Source organism: Rana temporaria, chromosome 1 (genome assembly GCF_905171775.1).
Source record: "Rana temporaria chromosome 1, aRanTem1.1, whole genome shotgun sequence".
NCBI classification, from domain to species: Eukaryota; Metazoa; Chordata; class Amphibia; order Anura; family Ranidae; genus Rana; species Rana temporaria.
Genome location: NC_053489.1, coordinates 349870926 through 349896000, shown reverse-complemented (window position 1 = coordinate 349896000; position 25075 = coordinate 349870926). Strand labels below are relative to the sequence as shown.

General features: G+C 42.6%; 1 protein-coding gene across 1 annotated transcript in view; it reads right to left on the bottom strand.

The window, feature by feature from the left end:
• The window catches only part of SUGP1 (SURP and G-patch domain containing 1), a 73980-nt gene that overhangs the window by 16926 nt on the left and 31979 nt on the right, over positions 1 to 25075 (bottom strand). Inside the window, exons 5-10 of the mRNA XM_040320624.1 lie at positions 22156 to 22279; positions 16756 to 16859; positions 10834 to 10951; positions 7610 to 7929; positions 3645 to 3751; positions 1688 to 1865 (exon numbers count right to left, since the gene is read on the bottom strand). Of these exons, the coding sequence (XP_040176558.1) occupies positions 1688 to 1865; positions 3645 to 3751; positions 7610 to 7929; positions 10834 to 10951; positions 16756 to 16859; positions 22156 to 22279 (951 nt within the window). The remainder of the gene's footprint in view (positions 1 to 1687; positions 1866 to 3644; positions 3752 to 7609; positions 7930 to 10833; positions 10952 to 16755; positions 16860 to 22155; positions 22280 to 25075) is intronic.

Genomic DNA, 25075 nt, shown 5'->3' with positions numbered 1-25075 from the left:
CCGTGAGGAGGAAGACTGAATGGAGCATCGCCTGGAGGCTTGCAGGTAAGCACAGCTCTCTGACACACACATATATTTTTATATAACACAGGCCCCACTCAATGCTTTTCCAACACTACAAGGGAGGTCACATCTTATGGGGAATAATACATATAGAGCCATCCTATCTTTATGATATGTGACTAGTTTGCCAGATGCAGTGCATAACTTTAGGCATGTCCCCTGTGACCCCCCAGAAAAAACCTGCTAAGAACCAAGTTCCGCAAGTTTTCCCCTCACTTACCTGCTCCATGCCGCAGGACTTTGCCAAGCAAGAGGCCCAATCTTCCCCCATCTCGGTGGGGATGTCTAGACCTTCAGGCCCTGGGTTCCTATGAAGGATCCACTGTCCTGGGCCCATATAGCACTCTGGCAACAGAAACATTAGGCACCCAAAGGTTTCTAAGTTCTGGGCCCAGGGTCCAGCTCTCTAAAAAGAAAAGCATTATGGGCTATACCCCAAGGGTTTGGGGTCCGGTTACTGACCACTTTAGCGCTGAGGCTTTTTTGGACAGAACCGGTTAGCTCACCTAATCCCAAGGATGTGGAGGCAAGCTAAACCATGACTAACACCTAAGACACTGGCGGAAAAACTGAGGTACTCCTCCTATGGGAGGGGGTTATATAGGGAGGGGCATTTCCTGTTTGAGATTGCCAGTGTCTACACCTGAAGGTACTCCATATAACCCATATAGTAATGAATGCCGCTCTGTGTCCCGTGATGTACGATAAAGAAATGTAAACTTCTAGTGAAGCCAATCCTTTTGGCCAGCTCTTGGTAACGTCACTTGTTGTGCCATATTTTCTCCACTTGATGATGACGGTCTTCACTGTGTTCCATGGTATATCCAATGCCTTGAAATTTTTGAACCCTTCTCCTCACGGATACCTTTTAAAAAGGAGATTCCTCTGATGCTTTGGAAGCTCTCTGCGGACCATGGCTTTTGCTGTAGGATGCGACTAAGAAACTACTAGAACAGCTGAACTTTATTTGGGGTTAATCAGAGGCACTTTAAATGATGAAAGGTGTGTACTCACTCCTATTTAACACGAGTTTGAATGTGATTGCTTAATTCTGAACACAGCTACATCCCCAGTTATAAGAGGGTATGCACACTTATGCAATCACATTTTAGGTTCACTGTACTCCAATGACCTCCACATTCAACAGATCTCAATCCAAGAGAGCACCTTTGGGATGTGGTAGATCTGGAGATTCGGATCATGGATGTGCAGTTGACAAATCTGCCGCAGCTGCATGATGCTATCATGTCAATATGGACTAAAATCTCTGAGGAATGTTTCCAACATTGTTGAATGTATGCCATGAAGAATAAGGCAGTTCTGAAGGATTTAGGGGGTCCAATCCGGTACTAGCAAGATGTACCTAATAAAGTGGCTGGGGAGCGCGCGCGCGTATATATATTATATATATATATACACACACACACACACACACACACACACACACATATACATACATACATACATACATTTTGCTTTTTAGATTTATTTTAAACTGAATGTTTATTTTATTTATTTATTTTTTTTACAAAGTGAGGGTTCACATATACTTAAAAAAAAAAAAAAAAACATTATTAAAAAAAAAAAGTGCATCAAAATACCTGACAAAGTTATCGTCACTTACCCCTTGTTTTGTCCATTTCCATATGTCTCAGCTGATGCTCCCAGGTTCCAAACTCATTATCCACATCTTCATCACTATCATAATCATGTTGGTGCTGTTTCATAGCTTTCTCCCACATATATTGCATATCCAGCATGGCTTTCTTGTGTTTCATTATCATGTCATACATTTGCTGCATCTGAAAAAACCACGGGAGACAGATTAAAATATCACAAAAACAAACATTGTATATGCAGAAGGTTAATAAGTCTGCCAAGGTTAATAAATGAAACAAACTGGTGAAAAATGTTATTTGTCTGAATCAACTGACCTGAAAAGACTCTATATATAATATCAAGCTAAAACAGATCTTTGTTTTGAGCCCAAAAGAATGTGTATATAATTTTAAACTAAAAGTACACATGGATGGTGCTGGAAATCAATAGCACGCATTTTACAATTTTCTAATGCAGACCTTATACCAACACCCCCAAGACTGACCCTCTTAATATTGACCATAATGGCCATCCACCATGTGACTAACAGCTTGCTAATTGTAAAGCAGAATGCATTGCTGCTAACAGCTACACAATTGTACACTGCTTCTGCAGTACTTGGACCAGGGGTCGACAATGTCCGGGCGCCAGGTCGCAATTGCGACAAGAAATTGTGACCTGGCGCCCGCTCCCGCCGGTAATTGAGGCAGCGGCGGAGGAGGAGGTGGGGGCGCACGGAGGCACAGGATCCTGTGTCTCTGTGCGCCTCCACCTTCCCCGCCGCGCAATCGTGGCGGGTCCGTGACGGCCGGTAATTGAGGCCGCGGCCTTGTGAAGTCCCAAGCTCTTCCTTCTGTGAGCTGGCGCCATCTGGTGGTGGCCGTTGGCATTACATTACATGGCATTACATTGTTTAACTAAACAGCAATTCTAATGTGTGTAATTTTTCACTATTTTCACTGCCATCTCCTTCCCTCTAATTAGAACCCCCAAACATTATATATATTTTTTAATTCTAACACCCTAGAGAATAAAATGGCGATCGTTGCAATACTTTGTCACGCCGTATTTGCGCAGCGGTCTTACAAGCGCACTTTTTGGGGGGGGGGGGGGGGAATACACTTTTTTTAATTAAAACAGTAAAGTTATCCCAATTTTTTTTTATATTGTGAAAGATAATGTTACGCCGAGTAAATTGATACCAAACATGTCACGCTTCAAAATTGCCATATCAGTTACCATATCAGTTACAAAGGTTAACTTATTATTTTGACCTCACAGTTCATATTTTCTCTCCTGCTGGATTGTATGCAAGAACATTACTGTACTGAAGTTTGTATTTCACTTAATATAACTACTACTTTGTTGATTCCATATTTGCTCAGTTTATAGGCATCTGTTTACTCCATAGGTTTAGAATCACTTTAAACTTTTTAAAAGGTAAAAGTTTGTCACCATTCCACGAGCGGACGCAATTTTGAAGCTTGACACGATGGGTATCAATTTATTTGGCGTAACATTATCTTTCTCAATATAAAAAAAAATTGGGCTAACTTTACTGGTGTCTTATTTTTTAATTAAATAAAAAGTGTATTTTTTCCACTGCGCAAATATATATATATATTTGGGGGTTCCAATTAGAGGGAAGGAGATGAAAAAAGGATGTGAAAACAGACAGGGGAAGCTCCATTAGCATTGCTGGTTGTCTTGTCATACCAATGGCCACCACAAGATGGTGCCAGATCACAGAAGGAGGCATAGGCCTGCATAAGGCCGTGGCCTTAATTACCGTCCGGCGCGGCCCAACCACACGGCGGGGGGAGGTGGGGGCGCATGGAGACACAGGATACCCCAGCTTTGCAGCCCCAGGAGCCAGGTCGCTAATTCTAGTTGCAATGGCAACCTGGCCCCCGGGATTCGTCGAACCCTGCAGTGTATGCTAAAACAAAAAAGGTCTTATATACATTCTCTTTACTCCTTACCTCCTGCTGCTCTTTCAGCTGTTGTTTCTGGGCGTCTGACAACTCTGTTACTCCCACCAGCCCCACTGGTTTTCCTTTATCATATCCCAGACCTTTCAAATCCTGTTCTGTAAACAAAAGGATATAAAACAAATTGGAGATGGTATATCTGGTTCTAGCCTAATTTGTTCAAATAAAAATCGAAGTTCTGTCTGTGAGAATAATCTGACATACTCATGATATGTTTACAGTGCAGCCCGAGGTTTACATATATGCTACAAAACAAGCAAAGGCATAGAGACACATTCTGTAACCTCTTGAAGACTGGGGGAGAGGAGGGAGGCATCCCCTCCCGCTGCTTGTGATAACCATCAAGTGGCTGCTGAGCTGCATTGGTGGCCATCACAAAGCCGACCGTCGTCTCTAAAAAACGGTACCAGGTACAACCACTTGTACCCAAAGTTTTTACCATTTTTTTGAGACAGATAGAGCTTTATTTTAGTTCTATATAATCAACACCGGGTTTTTAATTTTTTGCTAAACCAATGAAAAAAGACTGAAAAGTTAGAAAGAAAAAAAAAAAAAAAAAAAGTTTATTTTTTTCCGTTATAAACATTTTGTAAATAAGTAGGTTTTCTCCTTCACGAATGTGCACTGATGAGGCTGCACTGACGGGCACTAATGAGGAGGCACCGACAGGCACTAATGAGGAGGCACTAAATGCAGTGCTGATGAGCACTGATAGGCGGCACTGATGGGAAAGCACTGATTATCAGTGCAGATCCCCCCTGTTAGGAGTCCTTTACTCACACGCTGTCAGCGTAAATAGAGAAAATGCTGATAACCGGCCCTTCCTAGTTATTCTGGAATCAGCTTTGAATGGACACAGCTGACCACATGGTAAACGTCATAGGCTCTTTACTGTGATCGGAATTGCGGTGCGTGGGAGCGACACACCGCTCCACAGATCGCCGTGCTGCACTCCTTGTTCTGCAGGAGGTCACGTGATGTCCAGTCAGAACGGGAAGCGCCACCTCCCGGCCATCATTTGCTATAGGGCAGATGTGGTTTATAAGGCTATACATTGATCATCCATCAGCCTTCTGCAATTAGGGTGCATATCTAGGTTTCTACTCAACTTTTTTTTTTGGGGGGGGCGGGGGTTATTAGTACTCTTACAGTGCCTCCGTTTGTAGCAAGCAGTATCAGGGTATGATCTTAAAACACAGAGAAATGGCATCTGTGTCCCTCAAATTCCAAGAAAATCCAAGGTATTTTTTCCCACAAAGTCAACATGACCGAAGGGACAAGGTGCAAAGAAACACTCACAAAAAGAGTAGGCAGGACATGTAGGTTACAACCTAACCATAAAACTAGTTAGAATAGGTTACAACCCCAATAGAGCCGAGGACAAAAAAAATGTTTACATATAAAAAAAAACTCACCAGTAGGCAAGAAACACCTCTGGGCAAGCTCCAAATGAAATCCTGCCTAATCTTAACCTCAAGAGTCACAGAACTAAGAAAGTTCCAGACTCCCCAGATTAAATGAAACAGCAGCCTCCATGGAACAGGAGACTTATTGGGACACTGAAAAATATTAAAGTGGTTGTAAACTCAAATGGCTAAAATTGATCTAGCCTCCATGTGTTTATTAACCACTTAACCCCCGGACCATATTGCTGGTCAAAGACCAGAGCACTTTTTGCGATTCGGCACTGCGTTGCTTTAACGGACAATTGCGCGGTCGTAGGATGTGGCTCCCAAACAAAATTGTCGTCTTTTTTTCCCCAGCTTTCTTTTGGTGGTATTTGATCACCTCTGCGGTTTTTAGTTTTTGCGCTATAAACAAAAATAAAGCGACAATTTTGAAAAAAAATATTTTTTACTTTTTGCTATACTAAATATCCCCCAAAAATATATAAAAAAACTTTTCCTCAGTTTATGCCGATACGTATTCTTCTACATATTTTTCTAAAAAAAAACGCAATAAGCGTTTATTGATTGGTGTGCGCAAAAGTTAAAGCATTTACAAAATAGGGGGTATTTTTAAAGCACTTTTATTAATATTTTTTTTTACTAGTAATGGCGGCGATCAGCGATTTTTTTTCGGTACTGCGACATTATGGCGGACACTTCGGACACTTTTGACACATTTTTGGGACCATTGGGATTTTTATAGCGATCAGTGCTATAAAAATGCATTGGATTACTATAAAAATGCCACTGGCAGTGAAGGGGTTAACACTAGGGGGCGGGGAAGGGGTTAAGTATGTTCCCTGGGTGTGTTCTTACTGTGGGGGGGGTGGACTGACATGGGGAAATGACTGATCTTCTGTTCATACATTGTATGAACAGAAGTTTAGCATTTCTCTCCCTGACAGGACCGGGAGCTGTGTGTTCATACACACACACACAGCTCCCGGTCCTCGCTCTGTAACGAGCGATCGCGTGTGTCTGGCGGTGATCGCCCCCCTAGTGGCCTGCGCGAGAGCTGACGTTATACTACGTGCTCTCGCGCAGGGGAGCCGACCTGCCGCCGTAAAACGATGGCGGCTGGTCGACAACCAGTTAAGCACTGTGGTTTTGTTTTTTCTTCCCCCCCCCCCCCCCAATCCTCAAAAGCCCCAGAAGCCTGAGCTGATCAGTTTTTTGTCTCTGCTTTTCAATAACCCTTCCACAGGCGGTGGTCTCAGCGGGGGGCATCGATAGTTTCAAGAAACTATTAGATAAGCACCTGAACAAGCACAACATACATGATGTACAATGTAATACTGACATATAATCACACACATAGGTTGGACTTTTTTCAACCTCACCTACTATGTAAACACTTCAAAAAAAAAAAAGTGATTATAACGTGTACATTTAGGTGGTCAAGCTAGAGCCGAAATTGGGTTCCTATAGTCTCCCCCAATTACTGTGCCGTTTGTTCACGAACATTCTTTTAGAAAAGTTAGTACGATTACCAATTAAAACACTAAACAGACCAAATCACAAGTTATTCTGTACAAGCCGGTTCACACTGAGGCAGCACGACTTGCCGAGTGACTCGGCAAGGCGATCTGCCCACGACTTCAGGGCAACTTGCATTGACTTCAATACAGAAGTCATTTTGCAAGTCGCCTCTAAAGTCATCCCAAAGTAGTACTGGAACCTTTTTCTAAGTCGGAGCGACTCAAGTCGCTCCTATTAGAACAGTTCCATTGTACAGAACGGAGCGCGACTTGTTAGGCGGCCAAGTCGCATGACGAGTTGTGCCTGTGTGAACCGGCTCTAAGGATATGATCAGGTTTCTGTTTTGCAATTGTCTCGGTCTTGCAAATGTAAAACACAATAAACTTGAAGCACCATTAAAGTGTAATTTAACTACTGCTGCTTCATCATTCACCTTCCTGTGTCCAAACCTTTGTAACCTTGCATTTGTTCCTGATATTATGGATAATTTTTGGGGATTAAAGAGTAACTTCACCCAAAAGGGGAAGTTTCGCTTGTTTACATCCTCCTTCCACTGCCACATTTGGCACTTTTTGGAGGAGGGGAGTGGGAACCTGTTTGACAGGTACCTGTTCCCACTTCTGGTTAGATCACCCGTCCCCCTTCCCCCTGCAGCCTTCTGGGACACATCACAGGTCCCAGAAGACGGCAGGAGCATTCACAAAGTGCAGCGTGGCCTGTGCATACACAGTAGGAAACTGGCTGTGAGGCTGGAAGATTTCACTGCCGGTTTCCCTTTTTCAAGATGCCGGCGCCTGGACCCAAAGCCAATTGAAGAGTCAGCTTTGGTGATGACATCGATGGATCCCTGGACAGTTAAGTGTCCTTATATTAAAAGCCAGCAGCTACGGTATTTGTAGCTACTGACTTTTAATTATTTTAAGGAGGATAGAAGGGCAAAAATTCCTACAAGGTGCCATTATAGATTGTATACTTTCCTCCCTAATGATAGAACTAACAACAATTTCAGAAAATGAGCACCACTCTCACCAGAAAGAAGGCTTGTATCAGGGGGCTCAATCACAGATGAAGCAGGCACATCAACCTTCTCCTCTTCAGGACCCCATCGACTTTTTCTTTTCCTTTTTGCAGTGGTCTGCTGTGTGGGTTGCTGTAATGGTGAAGCTGATGACGATGATGAGGAGGAGGTTTCAGGGGTAGGCATTACAGTAGATTTAGACTCTGGCTCAAACCGTCGCTTGAGTTCAGGTTCTTCAGTAAAGTCAGCTGAGGATTTCTTTGCTCGTCTAAATTCTTCTACCTTCATTTTATAATACTGGTAACCTTTACCATTTGTATCATACAAAAACCTGGTAATTACAGAGATAAAAACACTGATTCTGAATAGTATTAGATAATTAACTGGACATGCAGCCTGTGAAGCTTACATCTGGGTACAGTGATCAGTCAAATGTTTGTGTCAGGCCAAGCCTTTTTTCTAGGATTTCAATAGCTTGGAGGGTATGGGTGGCTCTTAGAACCCACATCAGTTTTTTCCTGCTATCTAGGGCTTTGTTAGAGAGATTTACCCTGACTTCCTGTCCTGCGGACAATGTTTTGCTAGACAGAAAGCGAATAGCACTCTCCCACAGAAACAAAAATGCTTTTCTATAATAGAGTAGGAGGAAGGCTAGCACCCCATCCAATATTTATTTTCCTTGGTACAAATTTTTTTCTTCCATTCTTCTACAACCATTGTCAGCAAGATAGGAAGTAAAAGGTAAATCTCTCTAACAGAGGTCCAAAAAGCTTTTAAAACCCAACAGGAGTTCTAATCCTCCCCATCCTATAAAATTAGAAAGGTTTTAGGCTTTACATACATTTTTACTGGTTTACAGGTTGAACAGATTCACTGCCTAATCCTCAAAATTCTTGTGCCAGACAACCAGCAGTTTGTGATGTATTCTCTATTAGCCTAGCAAGATGAAAAGGAGCAAATATATATTTAATTAGGAAAATGTCAGCGAATCAAAGCATTCATGGAATATTGCCATGAGTATTGCTGGAGAAATTCGCTGAATGAAGTCCAGTGTTCACATAGGTCTGGCATATACTGTATATTTTCTCAGAACTATGGATATTAAAATAAATCAATCACAAGGTATTATTAGGGTTGAGAGAACAAGAGAGACCAAAAAATATGGGACTTTATGGGCACCGTACCAATATGTAAAAATTAAATATAGTAATTTATTAAAGAATAATGTTAAGAACATCATAAAACATCAATAATAACCACAATTTTAGATGAGCATACCCACCCCCTAAATATAGGTAAAGAGACTCCAAAATGTAAACAGTGGTGAATCTGTAAACATAATGACAAACACAACCAAACACTGGTAGTGAACATATGGAGCCATATCTGTAGAGGGGCGAGTAGCTTCACGCTAGATGAAATGAACTGTGCTCAACATGTTTCGCGTTGACAAATAAACCCTTCTTCAGGAGCGCGAGGGGTTCATTGTGGCTTAAAACCAGAAAACATGCGTGAATCAGGTACAGCGAGGGACAGAGCCACTGGTAAGCATGACCCCCTTGTAGGCAGATATGGAGATACAGGGGAGAGGTTGTAGGGGGCTGGAAAAGTATGATGGTAGCCAAACTATGGATCTATATAGTGTTGCATTCACAGCGCGAGTTCTACAGAGTAAGTGCATCTGCAGAGCAGTCAGAGCCACACATGCTGAGGACAGGGATGTCCAGTGGGAGGGCTCTGGCTGATCATCCATCTTGAAGTGTCACAAACAAGAGAGAGTTGACACTGCATGCTGGATAAAGGCTTGCTATAGTGATAGATTTGCTTAGCAGATGCACTTACTCTGGAATACTTAAGCTTTGAATGCAAAAACTATATAGATCCATAGGTCGGGCTACCATCGTACTTTTTCCAGCCCCCTACAACCTCTCCCATGTATCTCAATATCTCCCTACGGGGGGTCATGCTTACCAGTGGCTCTGTCCTTCGCACCTGAAGAAGCGTTATTTGTCAACGCGAAACATGTTGAACACAGTTCATTCCATCTAACGTGAAGCTACTCAGCCCTCTACAGATATAGCTCCATATGCTCACTAGCAGTGTTTGGTGATGTTTATTATGTTACAAATCCACCACGGTTTACATTTCGGAAAGGAAACTCCTTACCTATGTTTAGTGGGTGGGTATGCTCATCTAAAATTGGGGTTATTATTGTTGTTGATTTTTTTTGTGACGTTCTTAACAATTTTTCTTTAATAAATTACTATATTAAATTTTTACATGTCTACTCATTGATACGGTGCCCATAAAGTCCCATATTTTTTGGTTTCTCTCCCACACATAGCATACTATCATATGTCCATGGTAGCCATGCCATGCCATGTGGAAATAACCCAAATTTGTTTTAATATCAGTGTTACCATTGTGTTTTTTTTTCTTTTTCTTTTTTATAAAAAACGAAATATGAACAAATAACACGGTCAGGCTTATCACTTTCTACTTTGAGAATCACTGCCTGCACAAGTACAAGCCTAAGTGTCTACATGTGTACAGAGTTCCCCTGCAAACGCACGTTTACAAGAAACGCACCGGGCAGAGCTAACCATGACATCATCACACACACACTCAATGTCAGGTGGTGGGACCATGTTTTGAGTTAAATGCTAGTTTCATGCCCTTCCTTGTGAGTATTATTTTAAAATAAAACTTGTATAAAATTTGTGATATTGGGCCATAGAGTATTATTTGCTTTGAGCATCACCTGGTTAATAATCCTAGAGGTGGTACATTGAGCGTATATACCGGTGGTAAGGCAGCTTTCCACAAGAGGTTTTTCATTTGAATTTGTCACAATATGCATTTTGTAGGATTCCATATTTGGGACTTTTAGCCTATGGCAATTGCGTTTTGATGTCTTCTTTTATGCACGTAGTACTTTATTACTTGCACTTTACTCATTGCAGTTTATATTACATTTTTGATGTATAAATTGAATTGCAATTTATTTATTTGATGAATTCTAGAATAGATTTTTTATGCATACATTTTTTGATTGCACCGAGAGTACACAACATTTAAAGTGAGCACACTCATGATAAAAGTTAATAAGCTTAAACGTATAAGGTGTTGGTATGATGAAAAGAGTTCCCAGAAGCGTCCAACTTCAAAAACAAGTCAGAAACATTTCAAGAGTGTTAACCCAGATATTCTATACTTACACCGTAATACTAATTACCTAAAGGCAGGGTTTTCCCTGTTATTCTGCAGGGCAATGGCTTCCACTTCTGGACCTCCATCTGCTACATATCTGGCCAACTTCTCTGCAAACATCTTAATTTCTTCGTCTTCTGGCACTGAAAAATGGCACAGAAAAACAATGGCTGTAGATGGGCAGCTCTCACTAAGAATGATGGATTGACTGGCACTTCCCCACCCAAAATACTGCAATCTCCTTGACATGAATAGATATAACATCCATGCTAGAAAAACAGGATTTTTGAAACAGCTTACCTGTAAAATCCTTTTCTTGGAGTACACCACGGGGAACAGAGTCTAGTCTTTACATAATGGGTTAAGGGTCACCAGCGGTTATTGGACACTGGCACAACCAATAGAAGACGGTTCCCCTCCACATAACCCATCCCATCAGGGGAGTTCCTCAGTTTTGGAGCAAGCAATAAGGATTTCCATAAGAAGGGGGGGACCTCTGTGTCCCGTGGTGTATTTCAAGAAAAGGATTTTTACAGGTAAGCAGTTTTAAAAATCCTGTTTTCTTTAATCGTACACCACGGGACACAGAGTCTAGTCTTTACATAATGGGACGTCCCAGGGCAATGCCCTATATGAAGGGGGGGGAGACACAGATCAAGCAGGCCGCCCTGGACCAGACGTTTTATACCGCTGCTTGCAGCACACTTTGTCCAAAGGCGGCATCCTCCTGTCCTTTCACCTCCACCTTGTAAAGTTTGGAAAATGTGTGGACTGAGGACCAATTTGCAGCTTTACAGATCTGAGTCACCGAAGCCTGATGGTGCACTGCCCATGAAGCACTTATCACCCTGGTTGAGTGCGCCTTAAGAGAAAAAGGAGTCGTCATATTCTTTAAACCAATGGCTTAAATAATTGTCTGTCGGATCCACCTGGAAATAGTGTATCTAGATGCCTCTTGTCCCTTCTTGGGACCCTCTGGTAAAATAAACAAAATACCCGTTTTGCGTATCTGAGCGGTTGCCTGCAGATACACTTTTAGAGCTCTCACGGGATCTAGAGAGTGCAATAATCTTTCCTCCGCTGTCTGTGGATCCGGAAAAAAAAAAAAGGTAGGAAGGACAATGTCCTGATTTAAATGAAAAGCCGACACCACCTTAGGTAAAAATGCAGGATGGGGTCGTAGTACAATTTTGTCTTTATGACAGACTAAATAAGGCCCTTTACAAGAAAGAGCTGCTAATTCAAATACTCTTCTGGCCGAAGAGATAGCAATCAAAAAAGCGAACTTCCTGCTTAACAGAATCAGCGGAATCTGGCAAATCGGTTCAAAAGGTTGCTTCTGCAACACCGACAAGACTAAATTCAGATCCCATGGGCACAATGGGGACTTGACTGGTGGGTTGATCTGCAGTACCCCCTGAATGAAGGCCCGTACTAGGGAATGAGATGCCAGTGGTCTTTGAAAGAAGACTGGTAGTACCATTAAGGGTCAAATATCGGCTCTAAGGGCTAATTCCATATCCACTCCAAGCTGGCAAAAAGCAAGAATCCTGCTTATGTCATATCTTTGAGGAATCCACTTGTTGGTTTCACACCATGAAACATATGCTTTCCAGACTCTGTAGTAAATTAGTCTGGAGGTTGGCTTTCTGGTATTAATTATTGTAGAAAGCACTGGACCTGAAATCCCTCTTCTTCAGAATGTGGGTCTCAGCAGCCAAACCGTCAAATTTAGCGTTTGCAAGGAAGAATGGAACACTGGACCTTGCGACAGCAGGTCTTGACGAAGCGGAAGCTTACAAGGTGTTCCTACCGCCATCTTTATGATCTCGGTGTACCAAGGTCTTCTGGGCCAATTTGGGGCCACTAAGATTACAGGAATTCTTTCCTTCTTGATCCTGCAGAGTAGCCTTTGTAAGAGCGATCAGAGGAAATGCATAGATCAGTGAGAACGGATTCCACGGGACCACCAGAGAATCTGATCCGTAGGCCAGAGGATCTCTTGTCCTGGACACAAAGTTGTCCCAACTTCCTGCTGAATCTGGAAGCTAACAGCTCCACATCCGGGGTTCCCCATATCTGGCATATGGCTTGAAAGATCAAGGGGTGGAGAGACCACTCTCCTGGTGACAAATGCTGGCGACTCAGATATCCCGCTTGCCAGTTTTCTACCCCAGGAATGAAAATTGCAGAAAGACAGGGAACATGTTTTTCTGCCCATGTCAATATCCGATTCACCTCTTTCTGAGCGCCCTGACTGCGGGTGCCTCCTTGGTGATTGATTTAAGCTACTGCAGTAGCATTGTTGGATTGAATCTGAACTGGGTGGCCCTGTAACCTGCTTGTCCAGGTTTTGAGGGCCAAGTATACTGCCCGAATTTCCAGTATGTTGATTGGCAGGCTCCTTTCGGTCTTGGCCCAGTTTCCCTGGGCTAAAGCTTCTTCCAATCCTGCACCCCAGCCAATTAGGCTGGCATCCGTAGACAACACCTTCCAAGTGACTGGGGGAAAGGATCTTCCTTTCTGCAAGTTCTTGGTCTTTAACCACCAGCTGAAGCTTTGGTGCACCTGTGGTGACAGGTGCATGGGTAAATCCAGCGCCTGGATCTTTCCGTTCCCGGCAGTTAGAATACTGCCCTGAAGTAGTCTTGAGTGAAATTGGGCATAAGGAACGGCCTCGAAGGAGGCTACCATCTTCCCCAATAGACTCATACAAAAGCGAATAGATGGTCTCTTGTTTGCCTTGACCTTGTGGATCAGGTCCCTTAGTGACTTGATCTTTGGCTCTGGTAGGAATACCCGGCTTTGGTCTGTGTCTATGATCATGCCCAAGTATTCTACCCTTCTTTGGGCTTGTAGAGAGGATTTTTGTAAATTTACAATCCATCCTAAATGCTCCAGGTATTTTATAGTGGTGAGCACAGCATGATCCAACTTTGCCACTGACTGATCTATAACCAGTAGATCGTCTAGATAAGCTGTTATCGCTATGCCTTGTGCTCTGATATCTGCCAACAGAGGGGCTAGTACCTTTGTAAATACCCAAGGTGCGGTAGCCACAAACTGAAAGTGGCGATGTTCTATCGCAAACCTTAAAAATCTTTGGTGAGCGGGGTGGATAGGCACGTGTAAGTATGCTTTTTTGATGTCTATTGACGCCATGAATTCTCCGCCTTGTAGGGTGGCGACCACTGATCAAATAGTTTCCATTCAGAAATGGCGAATTATCAGAAATTGATTTAGAGTTGTTAGATTCAGAATGGGTCTGACGTCTCCGTTTGGCTTTGGAATTACAAAGAGGTTTGAATAAAACCCTGAACCCTTGCTCCTTTAAGGGTACTTCTGTGATCACCCCTTGGGACAGCAAGTGATCCAATCCTTTGAAGGAGGACGCTCTTTTTAAAGGATCCTTGGAAAGCCTTGAGCTTCTGAAATGAGAAGATGAGATCTCTTGAAATTCCAGCTTGTACCCTAGGGATACTGTGGATACTACCCATCTGTCCTGGATTTCTGTCTGCCATGCTGCTGAAAACTGACAAAGCCGTCCCCCCACTCGGCCGAGCAGGGGCGCCTGCCTCTTCATGCAGAGGCTTTGGGGTTTTGCTTGTTAGCTTTTTAACCCCACTGCTTCTTGTTCTTCTGGGCCTGGTTTTCTCTAGTCTTTGTGGCTGGCTGAAAATGCCGTCGCCACTGGCTGGAGGTGGATTTACCAGGAGACGGGGAGAGAGAACGTTTAAAACAAGGTCTCTTTTTCTTATTCTCTGGTAATAGAGTGGTCTTCCCACTTGATATATTTTGGATATATTTCTCCAAATCTTCCCCAAAGAGGCGTTCGCCATAGAAGGGGAAACTAGCCAGAAGCTTTTTGCACGGTGCCTCTGCAGACCAATACTTTAGCCAAAGAATCCTGCGCATATGCACCAGCTGGAGTGTAAGATGCAATGTTTGTAGAATCGAGCCTCTCATCGTGTCCACAGTAAAACATAAGGCTTTAGGCAACTCCTCCCATAATTTGACTTGTTCCGGAGGTGGCTCTTTCAGCCCCTCCATGGGATAAAGAATATCAAATTTTTTTGGAGGTAGGAAACGCTTGTCTGGATGAAACCAGTCTGCTTAAATTCGTTTTTTAATAAAGGGTGAACAGGAAAAGAGCATTCACCTTGCAGGGATCTTAATGAGCCTATGAAAGAGACAGGTGATTCAGTTAACTCCGCAGAGGGCAACTTGAATGTGGTACATTGCACCTGAGCTCTTAGCATTCGAGAAGCAGAAAAGGGTTCCTCAGAAATCCCTGGTCCATACGACTCCTCATCCCTGTCCTCGGTAGGTGTTGCCTCATCCTCATCCTTTTCCTCTTCAGCTTCTTCTGAAAGAGGATCTAACACTGGAGGAGACCCACTTTGCTTTTTGTCCTTTTGCGAGGACTTTGCAATTAGCGTAGCGATCTTCACTTCAAGCTTTTTCATAGCTGCAAAAAATGTGTCTTCAGTGACATATGCAGGCCCAGGTGCCACTGGAGAAATGGTTACTCCTGATAGTGGCAATGGCTCCTCCTGTATTGGTAAACTAAGATCTACAGGGGAGGATGGTACTGAGCAGGCACGACTAGAGCCTTCCGTCTCAGGCGGCGGTGCTTTCTTGTCCCTGAATTCCTTCTAAGGGAAGACATATTAGCAAGCAACAAGCCGAGGTACAAATAAGCATATACTACTGTGCTCAGTTTGGCAATCTACATAAAGTATGCAACTTAAACACACAGTTTCATGCTATGGAGTGAGTGTCTCTCTTGGTAGTGCCCTACCAACCACCTAGAGCTTACGTGCCCCTTTAGCTGCTGCTGCCACTGCTTGTGTCCCCAAGGGAAGAGCTGCGGCCTCCATGTGCTTTTAACAGGCTCTTGTTTGAGCGCGATGTTTGATTTCACGTGCGTGCCAGTGGTATTATGGCGGTTATGAGGATCCAAGAGTGACCTCCCTGCTCTCTCCTGATGCCTTACCTGCTTGGCAATCTATGGAGGGAAAGGAGCTGTGGCCGTGCTGATGCAGAGCTTAGCAGCGGAAGGAATGTGCTTGTCCAGTGGATCTGACATCCTGGCAGACTAAAGTGAGTAAACTCAGCATTTTACTCCCTCTAGTGGTCAAAAAGGAGAAGACACCCGACTCCAGTTTTTGAAAAGGATCCTAAGCTTCTTCTTAGGATTCCTTTTCTCTTACCTTATCCCCGCCGCAGGTTTTTTCTGCTGAAAAAATTAAGACAGCACCAATCTTCACCCATCTCCGCAGGTTTGTGTGCCAACCTTCAGGGATATGGGCTCCTATATGAATACCTCTCCCCTGGGCCTTGTAAAAGACTCTGACCGGGACTTTTCGCTGCTGTAGAGAAAGTGCTGGACCCCAGAGCCCAGTCCCCTGAGGAGAGACATTACAGGTGACGCCTCAGCCATGAGGCCTGGATCCTCCGAGTTCAGCTCTTTATTAGCGTCTTGGATGGATCCTTTTAAGCATAGCTCCTTCTTCCTCAAAGGGTTTCCTTAGCAGAGCTATCCTTAGCACATCCTCGCTCGTCCAACACCTCTTAAACACTGGCGAAAAAAATGAGGAACTCCCCTGATGGGAGGGGTTATATTGGTTGTGCCAGTGTTCAATCACCGCTGGTGACCCTTAACCCATTTTGTAAAGACAAGACTGTGTGTCCCGTGGTGTACGATAAAGAAAGGTTACTTTCTCTTTTCTAAAGAGAAATATCAGAAATCAAATCATGCAAAACTTTTCCAACCTGTCAGGAAAATATCTGCTTTATAACAAGTGCTTCTGACTTCTTTATAGCTACCTCTGCATCAACGGTCAAAATTATTAGGCCACATAGTTAACTAAATGTGATAGTGTAACAACACAAATGTTAGCACATCAAGTACTGTTGGTGCTCACGAGGGGGGTTTTCTACTTACCATTACGGGATGCAACTTTCTCTCGATTCTGAAAATCCTGCTTACACTCTGCCAGCTTCTTCCTATAATACAGGAACTCCGGGCTGTTCTGATCATGGAGAAACCTACAAGCAATGATGGAAAAAAAAAATTGTCAACAATCAATATTATGTACTCTAAGATGATATAACAAGAACCTCAAATGAACTGTCATCTTTCAAACACATAGAGCAGTAAATCTTGCCTGGCTTCTGGCTTACTTTCCAAGAGATACAGTGGATATATAAAAAAAAGAGAGAAGAAGAAGGTCTGCACATCCCTGTTAAAATGTCAAGTTTTATACATACATACATATATATATATATATATATATATATATATATATATATATATATATATATATATATATATATATATTACACACACTTATATATATATATATATATATATATATATATATATTACACACACTAATATATATATATATATATATATATATATATATATATACACACACACACACACACACACACACACACACACACACACACATATATATATATACACACACACACACACACATATATATATATATATACACACACATACATATACATGTGTATGTATATACATACATATATATACACATTATATATATATATATATATATATATATATATATATATATATTTTACACACACATACATTATATATAAAAAAAAAGTTAAAGCGGGAGTTCACCCGAAAAAATTTTTTAACATTAGATTGAGGCTCGTTTTGTCAAGGTGAATCGGGTGTTTTTTTATCAAATCGAAGCAGTACTTACCGTTTTATAGATAGATCTTCCCCGCCGCTTCCGGGTATGGTCTTCGGGACTGGGCGTTCCTATTTGATTAACAGGCTTCCGACGGTCGCATACATCGCGTCACGAGTAGCCGAAAGAAGCCGAACGTCGGTGCGGCTCTATACGGCGCCTGCGCACCGACGTTCGGCTACTTTCGGAAAATCGTGACGCGATGTATGCGACCGTCGGAAGTCTGTCGGAAGCCTGTCAATCAAATAGGAACGCCCAGTCCCGCAGCCCATACCCGGAAGCGGCGGAGAAGATCTCTCTCTAAAACGGTAAGTACTGCTTCGATTGTAAAAAAACACCAGATTCCCCTTGACAAAACGAGCATCGATCTAATGTTAAAAAAAAAAGGTTTTTGGGTGAACCTCCACTTTAAGAGGAGCCAGGAACGCGCCCCGTCCCGCTGAGCTCGCGCGCAGAAGCGAACGCATACGTGAGTAGCGCTCACATATGAAAGCAGTGTTCAAACCACACATGAGGTATTGCCACGATTGGTAGAGTGAGAGCAATAATTCTAGCCCTGGACCTCTGTAACTCAAAACATGCAATCTGTAGTATTTTTTTAAACGTCTCCTATAGAGATTTTAAAGGGTAAAAGTTTGTCGCCATCCCACGAGCGGACGCAATTTTGAAGCGTGAAATGTTGGGTATCAATTTACTCGGCGTAACATTTTCTTTCACAATATAAAAAAAAAAAAAATTGGGCTAACGTTACCGGTGTCTTATTTTTTAATTTAAAATAAGTGTATTTTTTACCAAAAAAGTGCGCTTGTAAGACCGCTGCGCAAATACAATGTGACAGAAAATATTGCAACGACCGCCATTTTATTCTCTAGGGTTTTAGAATAAAAAAATATTCTATATAATGTTTGGGGATTCCAATTAGAGGGAAGGAGATGGCAGTGAAAACAGACAGGGGTAGCTCCATTAGCATTGCTGGTTGTCTTGTCATACCAACGGCCACCACAAGATGGCACCAGATAACAGAAGGAACCATAGGCCTACAGAAGGGCGCAAAGCCACGGCCTCCAATAAACCGGCTGGCACGGCCCGACGCGATTCCGAAAATATGGGCCGACAGTCCCTCCAAAATTGATGAAAAGACAAGAAGAAAACTGACCAGGGAGGCTGCCACTAAAGGAGCTGCAGGAATATCTGGCAAGTACTGGCTGTGTGGTACATGTGACAACAATCTTCCGTATTCTTCATATGTCTGGGCTATGGGGTAGAGTGGCAAGACAGAAGCCTTTCCTTACGAAGAAAAACATCCAAGCCCGGCTAAATTTTGCAAAAACACATCTGAAGTCTCCCAAAAGCATGTGGGAAAATATGTTATATTCTGATGAAACCAAGGTTGAACTTTTTGGCCATAATTCCAAAAGATTGATGTTTGGCACAAAAACAACACTGCACATCACCAAAAGAACACCTTGCCCACAGTGAAGCATGGTGGTGGCAGCATCATGCTTTGGGGGTGTTTTTCTTCAGCTGGAACAGGGGCCTTAGTCAAGGTAGAGGGAATTATGAACAGTTTCAAATACCAGTCAATATTGGCACAAAACCTTCAGGCTTCTGCTAAAAGAGGAACAACTCTGCAAGACAATTGTCAGTACTAGGATGCCTTTAAGACACAGCAAAACTTACCTGACACAGCCTTTGCATGGGAAACAGTGACTGGCCAGCTCACCTTTAAAATCACCTGTATCAGCACCCAATCAGTGCTTGTGATAGAGTTGTCACTTTTGTGCACTACTGCTTGACCCAGCTTATATCTGCTCTGTGTATTTCGTGTATTACCCGGCTAGTTTTGACCCTGCTTGCTCTCTTCTGATTTGGTACCGTTTGGACTCTGATCTACCCGTGTATGACCAAGCTTGCCTAGACTACGCTTTGACTGATTCTACTGTAGTACCTTCATCTGCAGCAGTGAACTACAAGCACCAGCCAACATCTACCTTGAACTGCAGCGTGAACTACAAGTCCCAGCCGACCTGCTCTGCTCAGACCTGCTTATGGTATGTGCTCTTGTTCCTTGAACTCTTTGCATAATCAGCACACCTGAACTGTTACCTGTTGTCTGCTTCTAGCCTGACAACAACCCAAAGCATACATCCGAATCAAAGGAATGGTTTCATCAGAAGAAGATTGAAGTTTTAAAATGGCCCAGCCAGAGCCCAGATCTGAATCCCATTGAAAATCTGTGGGGTGATCTGAAGAGGGCTGTGCACAAGAGATTCCCTCGCAATCTGACAGATTTGGAGTGTTTTTGCAAAGAAGAGTGGGCAAATATTGCCTAGTCAAGATGTCCTATGCTGATAGACTCTTACCCAAAAAGACTGAGTGCTGGAATAAAATTAAAAAGGTGCTTCAACAAAAGTATTAGTTTAAGGGTGTGCAGACATATGCAACCATATTTTAGTTTTTTAGTTTTACTTCCCTCCACCTAAAAGATTTCCGTTTGTTGTTCAAATGAGTTGTACAGTTTATAGGCCACATTAAAAAGGTGGAAAAAGTTCTGAAATGATTTATCTTTGTTTTTTTACACCACAGAAACTCTTTAACAGGGGTGTGTAGACTTTTTATATCCACTGTAATTTCTCGCCATGAGGTTATAGTTGTTAAAAGGAAACCTGTAGTGTAAAGACAGGAGCTGCCAATGCTGGCCTCCTTGGAGAAGCAGTAGTTGCCTGGCTGTGTCTGACTTCAATTAGGTCCATGATCACAATCAAGCATGCAGATGTCAGAGAGAAGTTAGAACTCACGATCTACATGCTTATTCCAGGCCACTGCTTCATGAATGATGACCCTCATAGTAAGTTTAAATAATAAACTCACAAAATACCCCTTACCCCATCTGAAACATAACTGTTGGGTGCATAATTAAGATCCACACATGCAATAAACTGCAGAAATTGCACAGTTTCACTCCTACAAAAAAAGGACCGCCAATAGTTGTACCATTTCCAGCTCCTCCAAACTTGTTTTCCTTACTCCCATTTCGTCTTCTAACAATCTCAATACATCAAAATAATTAAACATGAATGGTGCGCTGTACAAAATGAGTGAATAATACACCCCTATGGGTGAAAAAAAAAAAACACAAAAACAACAATATAAATCAGTTTTGGTGAAACCGTTCTAAAATACCCGTTTCAGGTCTATGCCAGATTCTATTTCAAAGAGAAATATAAATTAGCACAAGTCTACCCCTAATTAACAGATGGAATGCGGCAGTTTTCCATATAGAATGGTCATAGATTCCCACCAGGTGTGACCTTGTCATATTGGATGTAAGCTGTCAGCAGACAGCTCACATGTACATGTCTGCCTGTGCAGCGATTATCTTACACGAGCAGGGACTACAGTGTTAACAACCCTCCTCCCTTTCTTGTGTCCCTATTGTTAAATTAGGAGTTGTGTCTACTTAATTTTTTTTTTGAGCTACATGCCATGGATCTTTCTGCAGCTGTGGGCAGCTCACATTCCGTATGACAAGGTCACACCGGGTGGCAATCTGCGACAGTTTTGCAAATGGAAAACTGCCATATTGCCTCTGTTATTTAGGGTCAGACCTGCGCTAGTTTCTATGTCACTCTAAAATAGAAACTGGTGCAGGTAGACCTAAAATCTGTCCATTAGCTTAAAGTGGGGGGTTCACCCAAAAAAAATGTTATAACATTACATTCAGCCGAGTTGTCAGAATGACATTAGGCTGTTTTTTTTTATTTTATTGCCGTACATACCGTATTTTCACCGCCGCTTCCGGGTATGTAATCTGCGGGACTGGGCGTTCCTAATTGATTGACATCCTTCCGACCGGTGCATACAGCGCGTCACGAGTTGCCGAAAGAAGCCGAACGTTGGTGCGCAGGCGCCGTATAGAGCCGACTCGCAGTCCAGCTTCTTTCGGCAACTCGTGACGCACTGTATGCGCTGGAAGGATGTCAATCAATTAGGAACACCCAGTCCCGCAGATTACATAGCCGGAAGCGGCGGTGAAAATACGGTATGTACGGCAATGAAATAAAAAAAAACAGCCTAATGTCATTCTGACAACTCGGCTGAATGTAATGTTAAAAATTATTTTTTTGGGTGAACCCCCGCTTTAATGTGGCGTACGCCATTCACGACAGTTTCTAGCACCATTATAATAACACAGGGAGCTTAGTAAATTCCCCAGAGAGTGTGCATTTGCAACGCCGCACCGATTCCCAAAACTAGTTTCTGTACTACTTTTGGCGATTTCGGGGTGCAATTTCCATTGACATATGTGCAGAAACCCGCACAGATGTCTCTGAAATTGCCCCCGAAGTCGGGACTGACATGCTGGAATTAAATCGTGTGCGTTTAGATGAACTTGCACAATGTAATTCCTGCAGTCACTGTGAACCAGGGCTTAATCATATGTTTTTCATGTAAAGCGTAAATAAAGGCCTATTGAAGTACAGAGACAATGACAAAAACTAAATTTATATGTGTGTGTGTGTGTGTGTGTGTATAAAATCACACACACGATAGAATGAAAACATTTAAAATACGCATCCGTGTACATTCTTCATAATACTACTCACGCAAACGCTGGGTTATCTTTGTAATCCTCCATTGCCATTTTTTCAAGATCTTTGCCCCCTTCCGCTACAAATCGAGCCAACTGCTCCACCACCTTTCGGATTTCCGAGTTCTCTGGGGGTGAAACTTTAAGCAGGCTGTCAGTACTGGGATTCAATTCACACAGCAAATAGTCAACAGGCATTTTATTGCTAGGAAAAGTGCCAAGGCAAAGGAGAGGAAGGGAACAGAAGCAGGCATGAGAAAGCGACACACTTTTATGGTCTTTTCTTCTGGCCAGTATTCTTCATTACCTACAAAATTATCTACTGAATTATCTTTCCACAATATCCCTTAACTTGTACTATGTTTAGTACAGTGCTGCATGCAAACTGGTGTCACTGTACATAAGAATATATACCGATGGTTTTCGGCTCAAATCTGAACCGATGAGAAAGCAAAAAAATCCCCTTTTGCAGAGGGGCTGCTCCTGCACTGCAAGGGTTAACTGCTCTTTTATGTCTAGAAAACCAGGAAACACTTTTACTTACCTGATTCTCTGTTCCCACAGGGTCCGTCATGCTGCAAGTCCCAGCAGCCTTTTCTCCCCAATGATGATACAGTGGCCAAAAGCTCAAAGACTAATGTGGGGCTCAAAGTCCTACATTGGACGTGAGGACGCCAAGAGACAATCAACCATGTTATCTACCAGCGGAGCAAGGACCATCATCTTCTGGGGAGCGGTGAATCAGGAAAGTAAAACTGCATTTCTGTTCCCTAGACATAACCCTTGCAATGCAGAAGGTGCCCCCCAAGACTAGACTTTAAAGCAGATGTAACCTTGGCACAGCCAAGGCCACTCCACCCGAAACCAATATTCTAGCTCAAGGTAGATTCCAACTGGTTGAGTCATCCATTGGTTCTATTTGTCTTATGGGCACCTGCAGCAGAAGTAGCACAAACCTCAGTCTTACTAGTCCAGCTGCACATCCCAGAAAATAAAAAGCACTCATAATGGCTATCATAAGTAGGTGGAGCTTTCACCAACGGCATACTCGGGTAATAAAGGCAATGGAGCAAAATCGGCAAGCCAGCATCTACCCATCACATTAATATCAGTTAAAAACCGGACTGACATTTTACAATCTTTGGTTAACTGGAAACATATTCCACCCTAAAAATTACATCTCACAATTAACACTTTTAAGCTTTTTCAAATGTCGTCAATGGTAGCACGTACAATCAGACTGGCCGCAAAAAAGATGCATTTTTTTTTATATTTTACCCCCTGGCCAATTTTTTATTTATTTTTTAACCCAGTGCTACTCATGTATAATGTATTTCTTCCTGACAAAAACTGAATACAATTATCTTCGTTTCTGAGGGGGTATATTTAAAGCTAAACTGCAGGCAGGTGTATATATAATAATGCAGCTCTGTATTTCATTACTACATAATCAACGAGCCTGGCCTCTTGTACTCCTCTACAGCAGAGCTCAAGCTGAAAGAGCAGGAGCAGCACAAGGGGCCTGCGAGTTGTGCTCCAGTGATCATGTGCCAACAACAAACATGCTGATAAGGGGAGAGAGCAGACAACAAGAGGAGCTTATTCGTCTATTGCTTCTCCCTTGACTGTTCAGACACAGGGTGCAGGCAGGAAGATGACCTGTGACCGATACTTTAAGATCTTTGCTGTGTGGCTGAGCTGTAAAAATCTTAGAAGGAGACAAATACATATCAATCGGCATGTAAAATGGCTCCTATATATTGTATGCATTTCATCATGTATTTATCAGCTTGCCTGGAGGTCAGCTTTAAAAACAAAAGTTGGCAAATAGAAGTATATAAGCGGGCCAGTCTAATTTAGAGCTCACATTTTTTTTTACAGGAGTATATCTATTGCCACTGATAGCAAAAGAATATTGTCGTTTTTATAATGTGCCTTAGCATTCTAGCCAGTCCTGGTCCCAAATACTATAATCCACCCCACCAAAAAAAAAAAAAAAAAACACAATAAATTCTTCCCAAATGACATTCAAATGGTAACTGAGAATACACCAACACAATGTGAAGTGTATTTCTATTCATACAGCCAAATTGAGATGACACCTAATTTATATTTGTTACATGTTCCCATTCAGATAGCATACCTTTAAAAATTATGAGCAGTGCAGCTTAATTTTACTTGCTCTTTTCTGAAGGCTCCAAAACTGAAGAAGTTTTCCCTTGCTATACAGAGAGGGCTGGGGAGTTAAAGCGGTTGTAAACCCCCTCCTTTGTTATTTTTACCTACAGGTAAGCCTATAAAAAAGGCTTACCTGTAAGTAAAATGAATATCCCCTAAACCTGGGATATGCAATTAGCGGACCTCCAGCTGTTGCAAAACTACAAGTTCCATCATGCCTCTGCCTCTGGGTGTCATGCTTGTGGCTGTCAGAGTCTTGCTATGCCTCATGGGACTTGTAGTTCAGCAACAGCTGGAGGTCCGCTAATTGCATATCCCTGCCCTAAACCTTCACGGCTTAGGAGATATTCACACCTTGCATGCAGCTGCTGACAACAGGAGCACATGAGCCCTGAAGGGTCGGGCATAACGTGCCAGAACTTCAGAGCTTCTTGCCGGAACTGAGGGCTCCCGCGGGAGTGAAGTCATTGCGGCTTCGGCCATCAAAGTGCTGGAGCCCGTGATCCCAGACGAGAGGATGGGAGAAGATGTGAGCCCTCTAAGCGGTGACCGGACCACACTGAAAGGGCTCCGTTCTAAGGTGAGCATTTCATAATGTGCTAGTATGCGATACATACTAGCATATTTTGCCTTTTCCATGGTTTACAAACACTTTAAATGTTTGCCTAATACAGAGTTAAGCCTAGTACACATTAGTAGTTTTTTTTTTATTCAATCCAAAAGGGCTGAATGAAAAAAATAAAAACCTGACAGCTCAG